At 38.0% G+C, this 20395-nt stretch overlaps 1 protein-coding gene across 1 annotated transcript in view; it reads left to right on the top strand.

Annotated features, from left to right (window-relative positions):
* TTN (titin) overlaps nt 1-20395 on the top strand; it is a 277620-nt gene that overhangs the window by 180452 nt on the left and 76773 nt on the right. Inside the window, exons 242-281 of the mRNA XM_063712900.1 lie at nt 308-405; nt 1070-1238; nt 1338-1604; nt 1711-1977; nt 2086-2364; nt 2454-2862; nt 2966-3090; nt 3191-3457; nt 4218-4487; nt 4580-4882; nt 4990-5292; nt 5564-5751; nt 5842-5956; nt 6063-6347; nt 6446-6597; nt 7297-7444; nt 7600-7777; nt 8115-8236; nt 8330-8617; nt 8731-9027; nt 9142-9328; nt 9796-9911; nt 10000-10299; nt 10493-10792; nt 10907-11012; nt 11115-11311; nt 11392-11697; nt 11798-12076; nt 12679-12978; nt 13083-13385; nt 13499-13861; nt 14160-14462; nt 14591-14890; nt 14987-15283; nt 15383-15667; nt 15754-16047; nt 17352-17651; nt 17769-18077; nt 18166-18356; nt 18757-19186. Coding sequence (XP_063568970.1) covers nt 308-405; nt 1070-1238; nt 1338-1604; nt 1711-1977; nt 2086-2364; nt 2454-2862; nt 2966-3090; nt 3191-3457; nt 4218-4487; nt 4580-4882; nt 4990-5292; nt 5564-5751; nt 5842-5956; nt 6063-6347; nt 6446-6597; nt 7297-7444; nt 7600-7777; nt 8115-8236; nt 8330-8617; nt 8731-9027; nt 9142-9328; nt 9796-9911; nt 10000-10299; nt 10493-10792; nt 10907-11012; nt 11115-11311; nt 11392-11697; nt 11798-12076; nt 12679-12978; nt 13083-13385; nt 13499-13861; nt 14160-14462; nt 14591-14890; nt 14987-15283; nt 15383-15667; nt 15754-16047; nt 17352-17651; nt 17769-18077; nt 18166-18356; nt 18757-19186 — 9996 coding nt within the window. The remainder of the gene's footprint in view (nt 1-307; nt 406-1069; nt 1239-1337; nt 1605-1710; nt 1978-2085; nt 2365-2453; nt 2863-2965; nt 3091-3190; nt 3458-4217; nt 4488-4579; nt 4883-4989; nt 5293-5563; nt 5752-5841; nt 5957-6062; nt 6348-6445; nt 6598-7296; nt 7445-7599; nt 7778-8114; nt 8237-8329; nt 8618-8730; nt 9028-9141; nt 9329-9795; nt 9912-9999; nt 10300-10492; nt 10793-10906; nt 11013-11114; nt 11312-11391; nt 11698-11797; nt 12077-12678; nt 12979-13082; nt 13386-13498; nt 13862-14159; nt 14463-14590; nt 14891-14986; nt 15284-15382; nt 15668-15753; nt 16048-17351; nt 17652-17768; nt 18078-18165; nt 18357-18756; nt 19187-20395) is intronic.

Here is a 20395-nt window from a genome sequence, read left to right as displayed (position 1 = left end):
TGAAGATTTCTCCTCCAGCTGTTATTCAAAAGAACTGAGATGGCTCCCTAGTATATATACTGTACACACACACATGCACACTAGTTGAACATATAGAATGCCACATAATTTTATGTAAACTAAAGAGATATCTAAAAAGCAAAGCATCATACCTGATGGACAGCTTCAAGTGATTTCAAAGTCAGCTGTAATCTATTAAGATGGAAAGGCCCTACAAAAGAGTCACTTTTTCTTAATGTATACTATGGTAATGTCACAGTAAATTTCCAGAAACCTCATTTTGAATTCTGATGACATTCTCTTACAGCTCCTCATGTGGAATTCTTAAGACCACTTACAGACCTTCAAGTTAGAGAAAAAGAAATGGCTCGATTTGAGTGTGAACTTTCCCGAGAAAATGCTAAGGTCTGTGATTGTATACCTGTCATCTTGTACTGTCAAATAACTTTATATTTACTTTTGGTCTAGCCAAAATGGAAAAAAAAAAAGTTAGTCACAACTTCTCTGGTCACCACTTTACTTTTAAAGATAATTTTAGTATAAAATGTATTATTGACTTTAATTGTTCTCATTTTAGTATTATTAATTTACTATTACTTGAAAAACTCTGGACTCACAATCAGGAGATTTAGATATTAGTTTGAACCATATGAAACTGCTGTTTTCTTAGATCAGAAAAAGTCAAATATCAGCAATTATATTTCTTTCAACTAAGTACCTCCTGTTGCCATTAACTACCATTGGCAAGTTTCTTCAAGTCTGAGCCTTAGTTTACACATCCAAGAAGTTAGTCTGCATGATGTCTAAGGCTCACTATAGCTCTAAACTTACATGATCCCACTGTTTTTAATAACTGATCATAGTATTACAGCAGCTCACTTAACAGTAATTGGTAAGATTGTTCTTGCTTTTGCAGTTTGTTTATATTTGTGTCTGCCACCTTGGTTCTTCTTCACACTATGAAGTCTTGTTGGTTGCTTTCAGAAAAACTCAGGATCATAGTTTTTCTTAGGGACACCTGTGTGAAGGAACAACAAGAAAACTGATAATTTATTTATCTTAAATATAGGTTAAGTGGTTTAAAGATGGTGCTGAAATTAAAAAGGGCAAAAAATATGACATCATATCCAAGGGAGCAGTGCGCATTCTTGTCATCAACAAATGTCTACTGGATGATGAAGCTGAATATTCCTGTGAAGTAAGGACAGCAAGAACTTCTGGCATGCTGACAGTTCTGGGTAAGAGTAAAGTCATTCTTTGTGAAGTATATATGTTGGGAAAAAATAATAATTTCCAACTTAACTCAATGTGGTTTTTGTTTTTTTTAATGCTTGCAGAAGAAGAAGCTGTCTTTACCAAAAATCTTGCCAACATTGAAGTTAGTGAAACAGACACTATAAAACTGGTTTGTGAAGTCTCCAAACCTGGTGCAGAAGTGATTTGGTATAAAGGGGATGAGGAGATCATTGAAACAGGAAGATATGAAATACTGACTGAAGGACGGAAGAGAATCCTGGTCATTCAGAACGCTCACCTTGAGGATGCCGGCAACTACAACTGTCGACTCCCAAGCTCTCGAACCGACGGCAAAGTCAAAGTACATGGTATGAAAACTACAGTGAATAATCTTTTATTTCTAACAATTCACACTTGCTAGATTTAAAGTACAAAGACATATGTTTCTAATATCTTGTAACTTTTTCTTCCCAGAACTGGCTGCTGAATTTATCTCAAAGCCTCAAAACCTTGAAATACTTGAAGGAGAAAAGGCTGAATTTGTCTGCTCTATATCAAAAGAAAGCTTTCCAGTCCAGTGGAAGAGGGATGATAAGACACTTGAATCTGGAGATAAATATGACGTTATTGCTGATGGTAAAAAGAGGGTCCTAGTTGTGAAAGATGCCACATTACAAGATATGGGCACTTACGTCATCATGGTAGGGGCCGCCAGAGCAGCAGCTCACTTGACAGTCATTGGTAAGTTTGTTCTTGCTTTTAGGGTTTTTTGTTTGTTTGTTTGTTTTGTATTTGCATTTACCGCTTTGATCATTCTTCATACTATAAAGTCTTGTCGGTTGCTTTCAGAAAAACTTAGGATCGTAGTTCCTCTTAAGGACACCCGGGTGAAGGAACAACAAGAAGTTGTTTTCAACTGTGAAGTCAATACTGAAGGTGCCAAAGCCAAATGGTTCAGAAATGAAGAAGCCATATTTGATAGTTCAAAATACATCATTCTCCAAAAAGACCTGGTCTACACCCTCAGAATTAGAGATGCACGCTTAGATGACCAAGCCAACTATAATGTGTCTTTGACCAATCACAGAGGTGAAAATGTTAAAAGTGCAGCCAATCTAATAGTAGAAGGTAAGTAATTTATATACCACTAGAGATTTTTTCATCAGTTTCTGTTACGAAAATAATTAAAATCAACATATTTTTCTCCTTTACAACAGAGGAAGACCTTAGGATTGTTGAGCCTCTTAAAGATATTGAAACAATGGAGAAGAAATCTGTCACATTCTGGTGCAAGGTGAATCGTCTCAATGTAACACTGAAGTGGACCAAAAATGGTGAAGAAGTGCCTTTTGACAACCGTGTCTCATACAGAATTGATAAGTACAAGCACATGTTAACCATTAAAGACTGTGGCTTCCCAGATGAAGGTGAATACATTGTCACTGCTGGACAAGATAAATCTGTTGCTGAGCTTCTCATCATAGAAGCCCCGACAGAATTTGTGGAACACTTGGAAGATCAGACAGTCACTGAGTTCGATGACGCTGTCTTCTCCTGCCAGCTGTCCAGAGAGAAAGCCAATGTAAAATGGTACAGAAATGGGAGAGAAATCAAAGAAGGCAAAAAGTAAGCAAGATCTTTTTATTCTCTATTTCTGTAGCTATATATACACTTTTGACAATTTAGTGGCCATTATGCAAGCTAACTGATAATCCAATGTCTCCTTTAGATACAAATTTGAAAAAGATGGAAGTATACACAGACTCATTATAAAAGATTGCAGGCTGGATGATGAGTGTGAATATGCTTGCGGAGTAGAAGACAGGAAGTCTCGTGCTAGACTTTTTGTGGAAGGTACATATTAAGTGAAAGAACAATTCTAATGTTACCAATTTTTAAAAATTGTTAATCAAAATGTAAACATATTTGTATTTATTTAACATTTTCTTTCCAGAAATTCCTGTTGAGATCATCAGGCCTCCACAAGACATTCTTGAAGCCCCTGGTGCTGATGTTGTCTTTTTAGCAGAACTCAATAAAGATAAGGTGGAAGTCCAATGGCTAAGAAATAACATGGTTGTTGTCCAGGGTGATAAACACCAGATGATGAGTGAAGGAAAGATACATCGACTACAGATTTGTGATATTAAGCCCCGTGACCAGGGTGAATACAGATTTATTGCCAAAGACAAAGAAGCCAAAGCTAAGCTTGAACTGGCAGGTCAGCCCCTTTCTTTTATTTTAAAATATCCTTCCAATATCACAGAGATTAGATTTCAGATTTCACAGTTATTTAATGAGGTAATCCTTGTGAGGGTCTTTCATTTCTAGCAAGCCCTACGCACATGTTAACAGCTCTAATTTTGCTCACTACAAAGTAAGTGTCTTGAGTAAGAGGAAATTAATAGCAATAATCTTTACATGCCAGAGCCTTGGACAGTTCCTAGTACATGATGACTGTTTATGAACTTAGGCTACAACTAAGCTATCACCCTGAGAGTCTTGGCAAATCTAAAGACGGTCTTATACTCTCCTACTTTACAAACCCCTGTGTGCCTTTTAGGTATGTTCTCATCCTGACCCAGGACATCCTTATACACTGTCCTTATGAAAAAGCCATTAGTGTACCTCTCATTCATAAGGAAAATTTCTCTGATTTATTGAACTAAGTATGCAGTGCCTACTCTATCAAAAAACAAAACATGTTTTGCACTACACTGAGTCCTATGTTACTAATTTTGGCAAGGAATGCATGTCTTATGATTTTATGCCATTCTCAATCCTCTACTCTCCAATCTAATTTGCACACACAACAACAACAACAAAAAGCTATGAGAACTCTTAGTTTTGTCTGCTATAAAGTTACTGTGGCTTACTTCCAAGGTTATGTAACCAATATTTTCTAATAAATGCATAATAACATGATGTAGCTTGGCTACGTTTAATAGTCGAAAGCATTCACATGTTATCTTTCTCACTAGCTGCACCGAAAATCAAGACAGCTGACCAAGACCTTGTGGTTGATGTTGGCAAGCCTCTGACAATGGTGGTGCCATATGATGCCTACCCCAAAGCAGAAGCTGAATGGTTTAAAGAAAATGAACCTTTATCTACAAAAACCATTGATACTACGGCTGAACAAACTTCTTTCAGAATTTTAGAAGCCAAGAAAGGAGACAAAGGGAGGTATAAAATTGTGCTTCAGAACAAACATGGAAAAGCAGAAGGATTCATCAATTTAAAAGTTATTGGTAAGCCCTTGGGTCTCTCAGACTTAATTGGCAAAGCACAATTTAAAAGCAAGACAGCACACTAAAAAAATTCCTTTATATGTGAATTTCAGATGTTCCTGGGCCAGTACGTAACTTAGAAGTGACAGAAACATTTGATGGTGAAGTGAGCCTTGCTTGGGAAGAACCTTTAACTGATGGTGGAAGCAAAATCATAGGTTATGTTGTTGAAAGACGTGACATTAAGAGAAAGACCTGGGTTCTGGCCACAGACCGTGCAGAGAGTTGTGAGTTTACCGTCACTGGTCTACAGAAAGGAGGAGTTGAGTACTTATTCCGTGTGAGTGCAAGAAACAGAGTTGGCACTGGTGAGCCAGTAGAAACTGACAATCCTGTAGAAGCAAGGAGTAAATATGGTAAGAAGTTTTAAGTAAATTCAACCTAGCTTTTAAGTAAATTGCAGTCTTTGCCTTCATCATCGTTACCCCAAACTCATATTTTCTTCTTCTGTGGTGAAATCCAGATGTTCCAGGCCCTCCTTTGAATGTAACTATCACTGATGTGAATCGATTTGGTGTCTCACTGACATGGGAACCACCAGAGTATGATGGAGGTGCTGAGATCACAAACTACGTCATTGAATTAAGAGACAAGACTTCTATCAGGTGGGATACTGCCATGACTGTGAGAGCTGAAGACCTGTCTGCAACTGTTACTGATGTGGTAGAAGGACAGGAATACAGTTTCCGAGTGAGAGCCCAAAATCGAATTGGAGTTGGAAAACCAAGTGCAGCCACACCCTTCGTCAAAGTTGCCGATCCAATTGGTAAGCCCATCAAAAAAGGGAAATAATTACTGCATGAAATCCAGACATTAGGCCTATCAATTAAAATAAATCAAGTTAAATGAAAGTTAATAAAAAGGTAGAATATCATAAAAATTTGGATAAAGTTTTAGAAACCCAGACTGTGCCTACTTTACTTAGTGAATTCGATAAATCTGTTATTTTAATGAGGATGATATAATTGATTACAACACTGTCTTCATAAATTGTCACTAATGTAAATGGTATGCTCCAACTCTTTCTTTCATTCCAGAGAGACCAAGTCCTCCTGTAAACCTAACTTCCTCAGATCAGACTCAGTCATCAGTTCAGCTCAAATGGGAACCTCCTCTGAAAGATGGAGGAAGCCCAATATTAGGCTATGTAATTGAGCGATGTGAAGAAGGAAAAGATAATTGGATTCGTTGCAATAAGAAACTTGTCCCTGAACTGACTTACAAGGTAGGTCATTTGCATATAAAAAAGAATATTCAGTGTGGATCATGGACATAACTCTATGTGTTTTTTACAAATATTAATTCATAATCATAGGTTACCGGATTGGAAAAAGGAAATAAATATTTATATAGAGTATCTGCAGAAAATAAAGCTGGTGTTTCAGATCCATCTGAAATTCTTGGTCCTCTCACCGCTGACGATGCATTTGGTAAACAGATATTTTATTTTTAGAGCGGGGAATAGCACATAGCTACTTTGGGGCAACAGGGACTTAAATATGGCACTGCAAACTCATTAACTTTTCTTCTTTGTAGTTGAACCAACAATGGATTTAAGTGCATTTAAAGATGGTCTGGAAGTTATTCTCCCAAATCCTATCAAGATCCTGGTTCCAAGTACAGGCTATCCAAGGCCAACTGCAACCTGGTGTTTTGGAGATAAAGTACTAGAAACAGGGGACCGTGTGAAAATGAAGACCTTGTCTGCCTATGCTGAACTTGTCATTTCTCCAAGTGAACGTTCAGACAAGGGCATTTATACACTGAAATTAGAAAACCGTGTGAAAACAATTTCTGGGGAAATTGATGTCAATGTAATTGGTAAGGAACGAAACGTTTATCATCTAAGGTGATTTGGCAGTATTAACAAATATTAGTTCAGACTATTAACAGTGACTTGTGAGTGCATTTTTTTTCAGCTCGCCCAAGTGCACCCAAAGAACTGAAATTTGATGATATAACCAAGGACTCAGTACATTTGACTTGGGAACCACCTGATGATGATGGAGGAAGTCCGTTAACTGGATACGTTGTTGAAAAACGAGAAGTCAGCCGGAAAACATGGACTAAAGTGAGTTTTGAGCAGCACTGCATCAATGCCAAAAATGAGAGTAGGGGAAATCCCAGAAGGTTGGGATGCCATACAAAAGTCTTACGTGCTACAACTTCTTACCTTTACCTCACTGAAAATGTACAAAAACTTTTTAAGACTGCATCGGTGCTAATGCTTCCTGAGGTAGCTCAATCAAGGATTGTATAATTGTAATTGTCTTGTCTTGTGAGCCTTACCAAATTTGTAAAAAAAAAAAAAAAAAAAAAAATTCCCTACTGACTTGGTACCTGCTAAGTACCCAATATGTACCCATTAAGCTAGAAGCGGAAAGTAAATATTTACTTCCCTGGTGGTCACACTTCTTATTCCACTAGAATACCTTAGTTGACCTAATCAACCATTATTTCCTTGTGTTTATATTAGTTACTATTCTTTACCCTGAATTAAAATCATATTTCTGATAAGCAAACTGGTAGAATCAACACCTCATTTGCCATCTTTTTTCATGTGTACAAACTATGAAGCAGTTTTTCTTATATCGAGTCAAATATTATCATGTATCCTACTTTGCAATTTTCCCTAATATGAAATTAATGTAAGAATAATCCCTAGCATTCAAAACAACTGCAGTTTGTATCCCTGGTCATGGTAAAAATCTTTTGAGTTGGGGAAAGGGTTTTTGGGAAATAACTGATTAACTGTATTTCTTTGTCCCAGGTTATGGACTTTGTGACTGATCTAGAATTCACAGTTCCTGATCTTGTTCAAGGAAAAGAGTACTTATTTAAAGTTTGTGCTCGTAACAAATGTGGCCCTGGAGAACCTGCATATGTTGATGAACCTGTAAATATGTCAGCTCCTGCAAGTGAGTACATTCTTGATGATTTCTTACCTAATCTTGTTGCCTGTTTTTGCTTTTAGACCTAGAGTTGAAGTTATGGGGCAAGGCAGGGTTGGCAATGTGAAGAGAACTGCATAGGTGGCCTGTGTAAGACTGACTCTCTCTTCCAAATGTTATAGCGGTACCTGACCCACCAGAGAATGTTAAATGGAGAGATCGAACAGCCAATAGCATCTTCTTAACATGGGATCCACCTAAAAATGACGGTGGTTCACGCATCAAAGGATATATAGTTGAAAGATGTCCACGTGGTTCTGATAAATGGGTTGCCTGTGGAGAACCTGTTGCAGAAACAAAGTAGGTTTTTAATTTGGCATGAGAGTAAATGTGTACTCCTAGTCACTAAAATGGGCTTTGTTGGGGAAAATTTAAATGTTTGTCTTTTTTCATTGAGAATCCTATGCTGCCGGTGTGTCTGTCTGATTTTTAAAGGTGCTGCTGAATGTACTGCCTGCTCAGGGTTTTCATGACAGTATTGAAATGAAAATGTATTCAGTTTTAGTGTTGAAGTAATCCAGGTTTAATTTAAAGACTAGTATTATACCGGGGTTTGAATTTTTGAAAGATTATGAGTACTACACAATGAAACGATTATCGACATCACAGTAAAACATCCTATTCTGTTTTCTGGCAGAATGGAAGTGACAGGTCTTGAGGAAGGCAAATGGTATGCCTACCGCGTGAAGGCCTTAAACAGGCAGGGCGCTAGCAAACCAAGCAGACCCACAGAGGAAATCCAGGCTGTGGACACACAAGGTATCTATTTTTGATTTTTGTCTTATCAAATAGGGCTCTGACCTTAAATCTGCTTGAACTTGATAACATCGTAAATAATCTTTTCCAATTCAGAGGCCCCAGAAATCTTCCTCGATGTGAAGCTCCTTGCTGGTCTCACCGTAAAAGCTGGGACCAAGATTGAACTTCCTGCCACTGTAACCGGAAAACCTGAACCTAAAATAACTTGGACAAAGGCTGATATGATTCTGAAGCAGGACAAAAGAATTACCATTGAAAATGTCCCTAAGAAATCCACAGTGACTATTGTTGATAGTAAGAGAAGTGACACTGGCACATACATCATCGAGGCTGTGAATGTGTGTGGCCGGGCCACTGCTGTGGTGGAAGTGAACGTCTTAGGTAAGGAAGGTTCTCATTTTAAAAGGGCATAAACTCTTTGCAGTTACTTTCTTGAAAGAAAAAAAAAAATGGTGAACAATTTTTTTTTTCTGCATCTGTAATGCCATGCACAGATAAACCCGGACCACCAGCTGCCTTTGACATCACAGATGTAACCAATGAGTCATGTCTTCTAACATGGAACCCACCACGCGATGATGGTGGATCTAAGATCACAAACTATGTTGTGGAGAGACGAGCAACTGATAGTGAAGTGTGGCACAAGCTCTCATCCACCATCAAGGATACAAACTTCAAAGCCACCAAATTAATCCCCAATAAAGAGTACATCTTCAGAGTTGCTGCAGAAAACATGTATGGTGTTGGTGAACCAGTTCAGGCCTCTCCAATAACAGCCAAATATCAGTTTGGTAAGTTTCTCAATCAGCTGATAAAAAAAAAAGGATGCTTATGTCAAACTTGCATTTTGGTGTCATATTTCTATACACGACATATAACATTTTACACCATTATCCTGTCTATAGATCCACCTGGACCTCCAACTCGCCTAGAACCTTCTGATATCACTAAAGACGCAGTGACTCTCACATGGTGTGAGCCAGATGATGATGGTGGCAGCCCAATCACTGGATACTGGGTTGAAAGACTGGATCCTGATACAGATAAATGGGTTAGATGCAATAAGATGCCAGTAAAGGACACAACATACAGGTATGCTCAGAATCCCCATCAAGATGTAAGACAGCAGTATATTCAAATGTTTACTCTTTAATATTCCTTGGGATTACAGATGATTATATCTTACTAAAAAAATTTTAAACTACTTTTACTCATATTTTCTATTACCTCATAATTTGAAAAATTATACAAATTCCATTCAAGGGCACATTTCTTAGTTTACTCTAAAACATTAACCTTCAGGAAGTTTCAAAGTGTTTGATCCCCCAGTATATTATGATAATGATCACTGTCATAGATATTAGATTGGTATGTTTGGCCAAATCTAAAGTGTGTGGCAGTTAAAAAGCAATTTTTAATTTATATCGAAGTGCTTTTCAGTTAAATTTCCAAATCACCTTTTCACAATTTAAACAAATTAGTCTCTTCTGTGTAAAATAAACATAGCCTTCTTCTGCTTCTTACCATGATGTTACACATGCACTTTGTTCCTAATTCAGAGTGAAAGGTCTCACCAATAAGAAAAAATACAGATTCCGTGTGTTGGCCGAAAATCTTGCTGGACCTGGAAAACCAAGCAAATCAACTGAACCAATCTTAATAAAGGATCCCATAGGTATTGTTTATATAATTTTTGTGGTTATTTTGAAGCTCATATGAACTCCTTTTTGACAAACCTTAACAATGATTTCATTGGCTTGCAGATCCTCCATGGCCCCCTGGAAAACCAACTGTAAAAGATGTAGGCAAAACATCAGTAAGGTTGAATTGGACAAAACCAGAACATGATGGAGGCGCAAAGATTGAGTCTTATGTCATTGAAATGCTGAAGACTGGAACAGATGAGTGGGTCAGAGTGGCGGAAGGGGTTCCCACCACTCAGCACTTGCTCCCAGGGCTCATGGAAGGACAGGAATACTCATTCCGAGTTAGAGCTGTGAATAAGGCTGGGGAAAGTGAACCCAGTGAACCCAGCGACCCTGTGCTTTGCCGGGAGAAGCTATGTAAGTCACTCTTGATGTCTGGGGTATATAAATTCTTCTAACATCTGCCTGTGAGCTACGATATGAGAAAATATGAAAAATTCATTACTATTATTTCCTCCTGGCTACATTACTTCTTAATGACTGCCTGCACTTTCAGACTGACTATTGGGTGATAGAAAAAATGAATTTGTTTTCCTTCCTTCTTTTTCAGATCCTCCATCACCACCACGCTGGCTTGAAGTTATTAATATCACAAAAAATACAGCAGACCTAAAATGGACAGTTCCTGAGAAAGATGGAGGGTCCCCCATCACCAACTACATTGTGGAAAAGAGAGACGTCAGGCGAAAAGGCTGGCAAACAGTGGATACCACCGTCAAGGATACCAAGTGCACAGTCACCCCGCTGACTGAGGGCTCTTTATATGTGTTCCGAGTTGCTGCAGAAAATGCTATAGGACAAAGCGACTACACCGAAATTGAAGACTCTGTGCTGGCCAAAGACACCTTTAGTATGCTCTTGCACTTAATCTTTGTGACAATAAGTGCTCTCGCACTTAATTTTTGTGACAGGAGATTATCACCTTTCCTCCGGTTTTCCTAATCATTGATTATTTTGTTTTCAGCCACTCCTGGACCACCCTACGCCCTGGCAGTGGTTGATGTGACAAAACGACATGTTGACCTAAAGTGGGAGCCACCTAAAAATGATGGTGGAAGACCAATACAGAGGTAGAATTTGAATTAATTCATAAAGAATAACTTACACTTGGCTGCAAATTCTTAACTGTGTTTTTTCATTAATGCTAATGAAATGCTTTGTTGTTTCAACAGATATATCATTGAGAAGAAAGAAAGGTTAGGTACCCGTTGGGTGAAAGCTGGAAAGACTGCAGGACCTGACTGTAACTTCAGAGTAACTGACGTCATTGAAGGAACAGAGGTCCAGTTTCAGGTTCGTGCTGAAAATGAAGCTGGAGTTGGCCACCCAAGTGAACCCACAGAAATCCTAACCATCGAAGATCCAACAAGTAAGTAGTGCTGATTATACACAAGATATTGTCTAGAACTTGATGAGACTGTGCATATGAATATTTCACTCTTTTCTCAGGTCCTCCCTCACCACCCCTTGACCTACATGTGACTGATGCTGGGAGAAAACACATTGCCATTGCTTGGAAGCCTCCAGAGAAAAATGGTGGAAGTCCTATCATAGGATACCATGTTGAAATGTGTCCAGTAGGCACTGAGAAATGGATGCGAGTTAATTCTCGCCCAATAAAGGACTTGAAATTCAAGGTTGAAGAAGGTGTTGTTCCTGACAAAGAATATGTCCTGAGAGTGAGAGCAGTCAATGCTATTGGTGTCAGCGAGCCATCTGAAATCTCTGAAAATGTGGTTGCCAAAGACCCAGACTGTAAGAGCACAATGTCTTTTATAGTTAATAAAGTACCCTTTATTCATGCATTGCATTTTGACATACTCTCTTTTTTGCTCTTTTGAATGATACCTTACAGGCAAGCCAACAATTGATCTGGAGACTCATGACATTATTGTTATTGAAGGTGAAAAGTTAAGCATTCCTGTTCCCTTCAGAGCTGTCCCAGTTCCAAGTGTTAGTTGGCATAAAGATGGCAAAGAAGTTAAAGCAAGTGATAGATTAACAATGAAGAATGATCACATCTCTGCACACCTTGAAGTTCCCAAGAGTGTCCATGCAGATGCCGGAATTTATACCATTACACTGGAGAATAAGCTCGGCTCAGCAACAGCCTCAATCAATGTCAAAGTCATAGGTAATCATTCTTTGAAGAAAAACCAGACATTCTTCACATGTAGAGGAAATTAGTTAACTTTGCAGTGCTATTAATGATATAAATGGCTTCATGAACTGGCCACTTATAAACTAAATGTCACTTCTGATTATGTCTTTCCATATGAGAAGTAAAACAATTCTAAAGAGATGAAATCGCTAAACTCTTATTAGACTAATTTATACTAGTTTTAATTAATTGCATGTGAAATACTAATTTAAGTAAAAGAGGTTAGCATACCCAAAGAATATTGAAATGACCACAATTTTTTAATTGTACGGCTTCACATTTTCCCATAGTGTTCTCAACCAGGGATAGTAACATTTTCTGCATCCCCCCAGCCCTGCAAATAATGTCTGGAAATTTGTGGGGCCATTTTTGCTTGGCACACAGACTTGAGGCAGATACCACTGACATTTAGTAGTTGGGAGCCAAGGATGCGAAATGCTCTGCAGTGTGAATGACACTCCAGCACATCAAAGATTATCCTACCCAAAATACAGATAGCCCCACTTAGAGACAAGTGCATTATTAAAATGATGATTTTTCAGGATTATTAGAATAATTATTCATTTTTGTAATAGGCCTACCTGGACCATGCAAAGATATTAAAGCAAGTGACATTACCAAGAGTTCTTGTAAGTTAACCTGGGAACCTCCAGAATTTGATGGTGGAACCCCAATTCTTCATTATGTCCTGGAGCGCAGAGAAGCTGGGAGGAGAACATATATACCAGTCATGTCTGGTGAGAACAAACTGTCGTGGACTGTGAAGGATCTCATACCAAATGGTGAATACTTCTTCCGTGTTAAAGCAGTCAACAAGGTTGGTGGAGGAGAATATATTGAACTGAAAAATCCAGTCATTGCTCAAGATCCAAAGCGTAAGTTTGGACATGGATGCACTATGGCTAAGAACTAATAAACCATAGTTTTGTTTTAAGAAGGTGGTTTTCCTGATACTAACATTTTTTTTCTTGTTCTTCAGAACCCCCTGATCCACCTGTAGATGTAGAGGTTCATAATCCTACAGCGGAGGCAATGACTATTACATGGAAGCCACCTTTGTATGACGGAGGGAGCAAGATAATGGGCTACATCGTAGAGAAGATTGCTAAGGGTGAAGAAAGGTGGAAGAGATGCAATGAACACCTGGTACCAATCCTGACTTATACAGCAAAAGCACTTGAAGAGGGGAAAGAGTACCAATTCCGTGTGCGAGCAGAGAACGCCGCGGGTATTAGTGAACCTTCTCGGGCTACTCCTCCAACCAAAGCTGTAGATCCCATTGGTAAGTTTTGTTTCAAGGAGTTGCCACTTTCCCATTTTGAAATAAATGAAAATAATGTTTTGTCAGTTATTTTCATCAGAATTGAAAACATTTATTGGTTATGATCATTATAGATGCCCCCAAAGTCATTCTGAGAACAAGCCTAGAAGTGAAACGAGGTGATGAAATAGCACTTGATGCAAGTATTTCTGGATCACCTTACCCAACTATTACATGGATAAAGGATGAAAATGTTATTGTACCAGAGGAAATTAAGAAGCGGGTAGCACCCTTGGTTAGGAGAAGGAAGGGTGAAGTTCAAGAAGAAGAACCATTTGTCCTGCCTCTGACACAGCGTTTGAGTATTGACAATAGCAAAAAGGGAGAATCTCAGCTACGCGTCCGAGATTCTCTCCGACCTGACCATGGTCTGTATATGATCAAAGCTGAAAATGACCACGGTATCGCAAAAGCTCCTTGTACTGTCAGTGTGTTCGGTGAGTCATTAAAACTACAATTTCCAATGGAAAAGGTTTTAGTAAAACATAAAAATAAAAAGTTTGGGGGAGAGTTAAAAGAAATGGGACATAGCTTCAGCAAGTTATCCTCAATCATATTTTATCTGCTGGCCATGTAAAAGAAATCACCTGATCTTGTTATTTATTAGCTAATAGAATACAAAGATAGATGTGGGAAAACCAGAAATCATGTCAGAGGAGCATGCTCCCATTTATATTTTCCATAGCAACCCTTCCCACACAAATTTTTGATTACCGTTCTCTTTTGAAATATTAGATACACCGGGACCACCAATCAACTTTGTATTTGAAGATATCAGAAAGACCTCAGTCCTTTGTAAATGGGAACCACCCCTTGATGATGGTGGCAGTGAAATCATAAACTACACTTTGGAAAAGAAAGACAAGACAAAGCCCGACTCAGAATGGATTGTTGTCACTTCAACACTTAGACATTGCAAATATTCAGTAACAAAACTAATTGAAGGAAAAGAGTACCTCTTCCGTGTAAGAGCTGAAAACAGATTTGGGCCAGGTCCACCATGTGTTTCAAAGCCACTTGTAGCTAAAGATCCATTTGGTAAGTTTCCTTTGGCATCTAAAGTTTGCCTTTTTACCATGTACTTTGGTATATAATTACTACAGCTTTTAAAATTGCATTTTTATGTCATATTGGGAAATTTAATTCAAATGTTATTTTTTTATCAGGACCACCTGATGCACCAGATAAGCCCACTGTGGAAGATGTTACCAGCAACAGTATGCTAGTGAAATGGAATGAACCAAAAGATAATGGAAGCCCCATTTTGGGTTACTGGCTTGAAAAACGTGAAGTTAATAGTACACATTGGTCTCGTGTCAACAAAAGCCTTCTGAATGCCTTGAAAGCCAATGTAGATGGCTTATTAGAAGGACTCACCTATGTCTTCAGAGTATGTGCTGAAAATGCAGCTGGACCTGGAAAGTTCAGTCCACCTTCAGATCCCAAAACAGCACATGATCCAATCTGTAAGTAGTTCCTTAAGAAGAAGGTGGAGTGGAACAAGCTATTGTACATTTTAAAACCATCGGGGAGTTTGATTTGTATATCTTCATTCATTCTAGCTCCTCCTGGGCCACCTATCCCAAGAGTCACTGACACAAGCTCTACAACTATTGAACTAGAATGGGAACCCCCAGCTTTCAATGGTGGTGGGGAAATTGTTGGCTATTTTGTTGATAAGCAGTTGGTTGGCACAAATGAATGGTCACGCTGCACAGAGAAGATGATCAAGGTCCGTCAGTACACCGTCAAAGAAATCCGAGAGGGTGCTGATTACAAACTTCGGGTGAGTGCTGTCAATGCCGCAGGGGAAGGACCGCCTGGAGAAACAGAACCTGTTACTGTGGCTGAACCACAAGGTACTTAATGTTATTGGAATAAAATTATGGATATTTTCTCTACATGGGACTATTTTTTAATCTTTCATGGGCTAATGTATGACTGTTCTCTTTCAACAGAGCCTCCAACTGTGGAACTGGATGTTTCTGTCAAGGGTGGAATACAAATAATGGCTGGGAAGACTCTTAGAATTCCAGCTGTGGTGACTGGTCGCCCTGTACCTACAAAAGTATGGACCAAAGAAGAAGGGGAGCTGGATAAAGACCGCGTTGTAATAGACAACGTTGGAACCAAATCTGAACTAATTATCAAGGATGCACTGCGAAAAGACCATGGCAGATACGTGATTACAGCTACAAATAGCTGTGGTTCCAAATTTGCAGCAGCCAGGGTAGAAGTTTTTGGTAAGGAATGTTGCACTGATTTTCACAGGATTTTCCCAAGTGATACTATCTTATTACATTGATTTTTGGCTTTGTTTTGTTTTCAGATGTCCCTGGTCCAGTTCTTGATTTAAAACCTGTTGTAACAAACAGAAAAATGTGTCTACTTAACTGGTCTGATCCAGAAGATGATGGAGGAAGTGAAATAACAGGCTTTATCATTGAAAGAAAAGATGCCAAGATGCATACTTGGAGACAACCAATAGAGACTGAGAGATCTAAATGTGACATCACAGGTCTGCTTGAGGGACAAGAATATAAGTTCCGTGTTATTGCCAAGAACAAGTTTGGCTGTGGCCCTCCTGTTGAAATAGGACCAATTCTTGCAGTTGACCCACTAGGTAAAAGAGAAGGTTTCATTGTGTTTGTAGAATAATGTTTTGCTTCTAGTTATATTATTTACTGAGCTTTATGGCTTCAAACTCCCAATAGTCTCAAAATCTATAGCTAAAGAGTAATAAGAAAAGTAAATCAAAAAACTATTAACAACATTAAAGATATCATATTTGCTATAATTTCAATGTAATTTGTGGCTGTAAGTATATTAATCAGCATGGTTTCTTGTACTGAAAAACTTGGATCTACAGGGGCTTAATAATAACCTAGAAGTAGTTTAGACATATTATATCTCTCCAGTAGAACACATTGGAAGTCGGGTTTTTAAAATTTACTAGCGTAGTAGTTAAAGAGAATTCAATGTTCTTCTAAAAGATTAGACAATTCCTGAGGATAAATGCCTTAGTCTTCCTCTATATTCAAAAAGTCCCCATACTGGAAGGATAGAGAGGCCCAAAACCAGAAACAGCCTCCAAAGAATAGAAAACCAACCAGAGGGAATCTCCAGAAATCAATACAAAACACTAAAATTGCACAGACAGTAATGCACACTGACATCCCATCTCAGAAAGCAAAGCCTTTGAGGAAGAACCATTCCTCAAGAGACAGAAGAACTTATTCCTTCACCATCACCCCCTGAAAAAAAAATTACATCCTATACCACTGCTGCAGCTCGTCTATGAATGTCCAATATACCACAGGCTGTGCCAGAGGCACCAGAACAGAGCTGAGCTTCCACTCCTTCTGGTTGCAATAACAGTCAACAAGTATGGATTGGGTCTAGTTTTACCACTGAAAGCTTAACTCTTAGTTTGGTCCTTCAGGAAAGAAAACTTCAGCAGCATTACATACATCCTCTTTCCACCATATTTTGAACCCACATGTGAGGCAACATGACTCAAAGTATGTTCGTAGACATATCCACTATCTGTTAATAAAAGAAAAGACACTTTGCTCTCAGCTGGTCATTCAAAGCAAAACTTCACAGACTTACTTTCCTAGTTCATTAGAATTAGAAGCATCCCCAGTTACAAAGGTAAACAATCTAAAATGTTAAATTAAAAAAGCATACGTGCCCTTGATTTATTTTTCACTGATAATCTTGATGAAAAGTTTGCTAAGAAAAATTCTGTCTACAGGAATGTCTATAGTTTTGGCAACTGACAAGTTTTAGGAATGATTTTAAATAAGGATGTAAGGTTATGCCAAACAGAAGGCTATTTTTTACATAATTAAGTTGAAGTGAAATACTATTTCTTACATGAATATTTATCTCATGCTAATCATTTTCACTTGCCTCCGGCTAAAGGTCCTCCAACATCTCCAGAGAGGCTCACATACACTGAAAGGACAAAGTCCACTATCACCCTTGACTGGAAAGAGCCCCGCAGTAATGGTGGCAGTCCCATCCAAGGATATATCATTGAAAAACGGCGTCACGACAAACCTGACTTTGAAAGAGTTAACAAGCGACTCTGCCCAACCACATCTTTTCTGGTTGAAAATCTTGATGAACACCAAATGTATGAGTTCCGTGTCAAAGCTGTCAATGAAATTGGTGAAAGTGAACCATCCCTACCTCTTAATGTAGTCATACAAGATGATGAAGGTGCGGAATCTGAATATAATAATAATTTTAATGCATTTTACAGTGTGCCTTTATCCCATAAGTTGAAAAAACATCCTTATGACTTTGTTACTTTTTTTCTTTCTCTTCTCTTTGCAGTGCCTCCAACTATTAAGTTGCGTCTGAGTGTTCGAGGAGACACTATCAAAGTTAAGGCAGGAGAGCCTGTCCACATCCCTGCAGATGTGACAGGCCTTCCAATGCCTAAGATTGAATGGTCCAAAAATGAAACTGTAATTGAAAAACCCACTGATGCACTTCAGATAACCAAGGAAGAGGTATCCCGAAGTGAGGCAAAAACTGAGCTTAGCATTCCCAAAGCAGTCCGGGAGGACAAAGGCACCTACACAGTTACTGCTTCCAATCGCCTTGGCTCAGTGTTCCGAAATGTTCACGTTGAAGTATATGGTAAGTGACTTGCTTTCTTACATCAAAAAGGCATCCAGTGTCTGTTTAAGAATTGCCTTCTCAATATTCTCTGTTGATTCCTTTCCAGACCGCCCATCCCCACCAAGAAATCTTGCTGTTACTGACATTAAAGCTGAATCTTGCTACTTGACATGGGATGCCCCTCTTGATAATGGTGGCAGTGAAATCACCCATTATGTTATTGACAAACGTGATGCAAGTAGGAAGAAAGCAGAATGGGAGGAAGTCACCAACACTGCTGTAGAGAAAAGATATGGGGTAAACTCTTCTAAACATTTTCTTATACACATTAAAAGTACATGACTCTGGTTTGATGCCATTTAGTATAACCTTGGAATTTGATAATTAAACTCAAAACCACACACAATAAGCTGTTATTTTGTTATTGTAGTGTTTAGCCCCACACACATAAGGCTCCTTAGTACATAGCGTTTGATACACAGATACTCTTTTAATTGAGATCCACTATCAGGTACAATACATCTACATATTTTTATTTTAAAAAAGCTTTCTCCTTTTCTCTGTCTTCCCATGTTTTGAGTCTATATATTTATTTCTCCTTATAGTCATCCCTCCCAAAATAAGTTGAATTTTTAAATGAGTGAAAATCAGTATAAGTATATTCTCTTCAATAAATTTCTATTTTTCTAATTTCTAGATCTGGAAACTTATCCCCAATGGTCAGTATGAGTTCCGAGTCAGGGCAGTGAATAAATATGGAATCAGTGATGAGTGCAAATCAGATAAAGTAGTCATTCAAGATCCTTATCGCCTTCCTGGACCTCCAGGAAAACCAAAAGTTTTGGCACGCACCAAAGGATCAATGCTAGTGAGCTGGACTCCTCCTTTGGACAATGGTGGCTCTCCAATTACTGGCTACTGGCTGGAGAAAAGAGAAGAGGGAAGTCCTTATTGGTCACGTGTTAGCCGAGCACCAATAACCAAAGTGGGATTGAAAGGCGTGGAATTTAATGTTCCTCGTTTGCTTGAAGGCGTTAAATACCAGTTCAGAGCCATGGCAATAAATGCTGCAGGAATTGGTCCTCCCAGTGAACCATCAGATCCAGAGGTTGCAGGAGATCCCATATGTAAGTATGCTTCTGTTTCTGGGGACTAATTTCTAAAGCACAAAGTCACTAAATGGATAATTCTGCCTTAAATTTCTTATATTTTTCTATGCCAAATTATTTTATTTATTAAAATAAAAAAGGTTCATATTCACATAGACTATCAGAAGTATATATTTATGTGTGTATACATACATGCACATATATATACATACACACATACATAAAATCATGCAGTTTGTAAACTCTTGGATTAAACCAAATATTTTATGAGGAATCACAATAATAAAGACCTGGACTATAAACTCCTATCTCTTCTGATACTTTAAATACATTTCTATCTCATTAGATACTGGGGAAATCATCTCTCCCACTAAACAGTCAGACCTTCCAGTAGGAATTCAACAAAAAACAAAATGTTATTAGCTTTTCAATAATATTATTGAACAAAGATTTAGGATTCTCAGGCATAGTCTGTGAGGTCAAATAAGAGAGAAAATTCTTCTAAAAGATCTGTGAGCAGATTCGTTCAAAAATTAAAAAATACTGTGGCCATAATAATTCATCCTATTTGCTATATATCTGATTAGATTCTCTATAGAAGAAAAATTAAATTATTTGTTAAAAAGAAAATTTTAAATACTCAAGTGCTATGTGGAGCATATATACATATATAATGAGGTAGTTATTCATTCATTTGCAAACTAGTATTGAACATGTGCTATGTGCAAGGATCTATATTAACCACTGGAGGGGGAAAGGTTAAGATTAAAAAGACAAGTGCAGTAAAAGAATTTCTGTAATTGTAAAGCACTTTCAGAAAGGTAAAGGATTGTTATGGGATTATTGTAGACACTGATCCTGTCCCTAAAGGGCATTAAGATTAGTTTGTGTTCAAAGGTTTACTAGCTATTGATGGAATCGTTTTTAAATTTTCATATTGTGGCAAATTAAATTTAAATCATGTTTTCAGTAAAGGCTATTGTAGAATTTCTTCAAAGGGATCTCAAAAGTAAAGTAGTTTTTTACCAATCATGTGTAAATAGAATGTAAATCTAACAAGATAGGAAGTAGTCTTTCTATTCCCAGTTAGGTGTTTGCTTTCTCTGTTTTTGCATTAATGCTAAAGGAAAATAGACCATTTCCTTTCATTCTCTTCTCTAGAAGGCAACTGTATTTCCTTTTAGCATTTCTATTTTAATATTTTAATAGATTAAAATAATATATGAT

Source organism: Pongo abelii, chromosome 11 (assembly GCF_028885655.2).
Source record: "Pongo abelii isolate AG06213 chromosome 11, NHGRI_mPonAbe1-v2.0_pri, whole genome shotgun sequence".
NCBI classification, from domain to species: domain Eukaryota; kingdom Metazoa; phylum Chordata; class Mammalia; order Primates; family Hominidae; genus Pongo; species Pongo abelii.
This window is presented reverse-complemented; position numbering and strand designations above follow the sequence as displayed.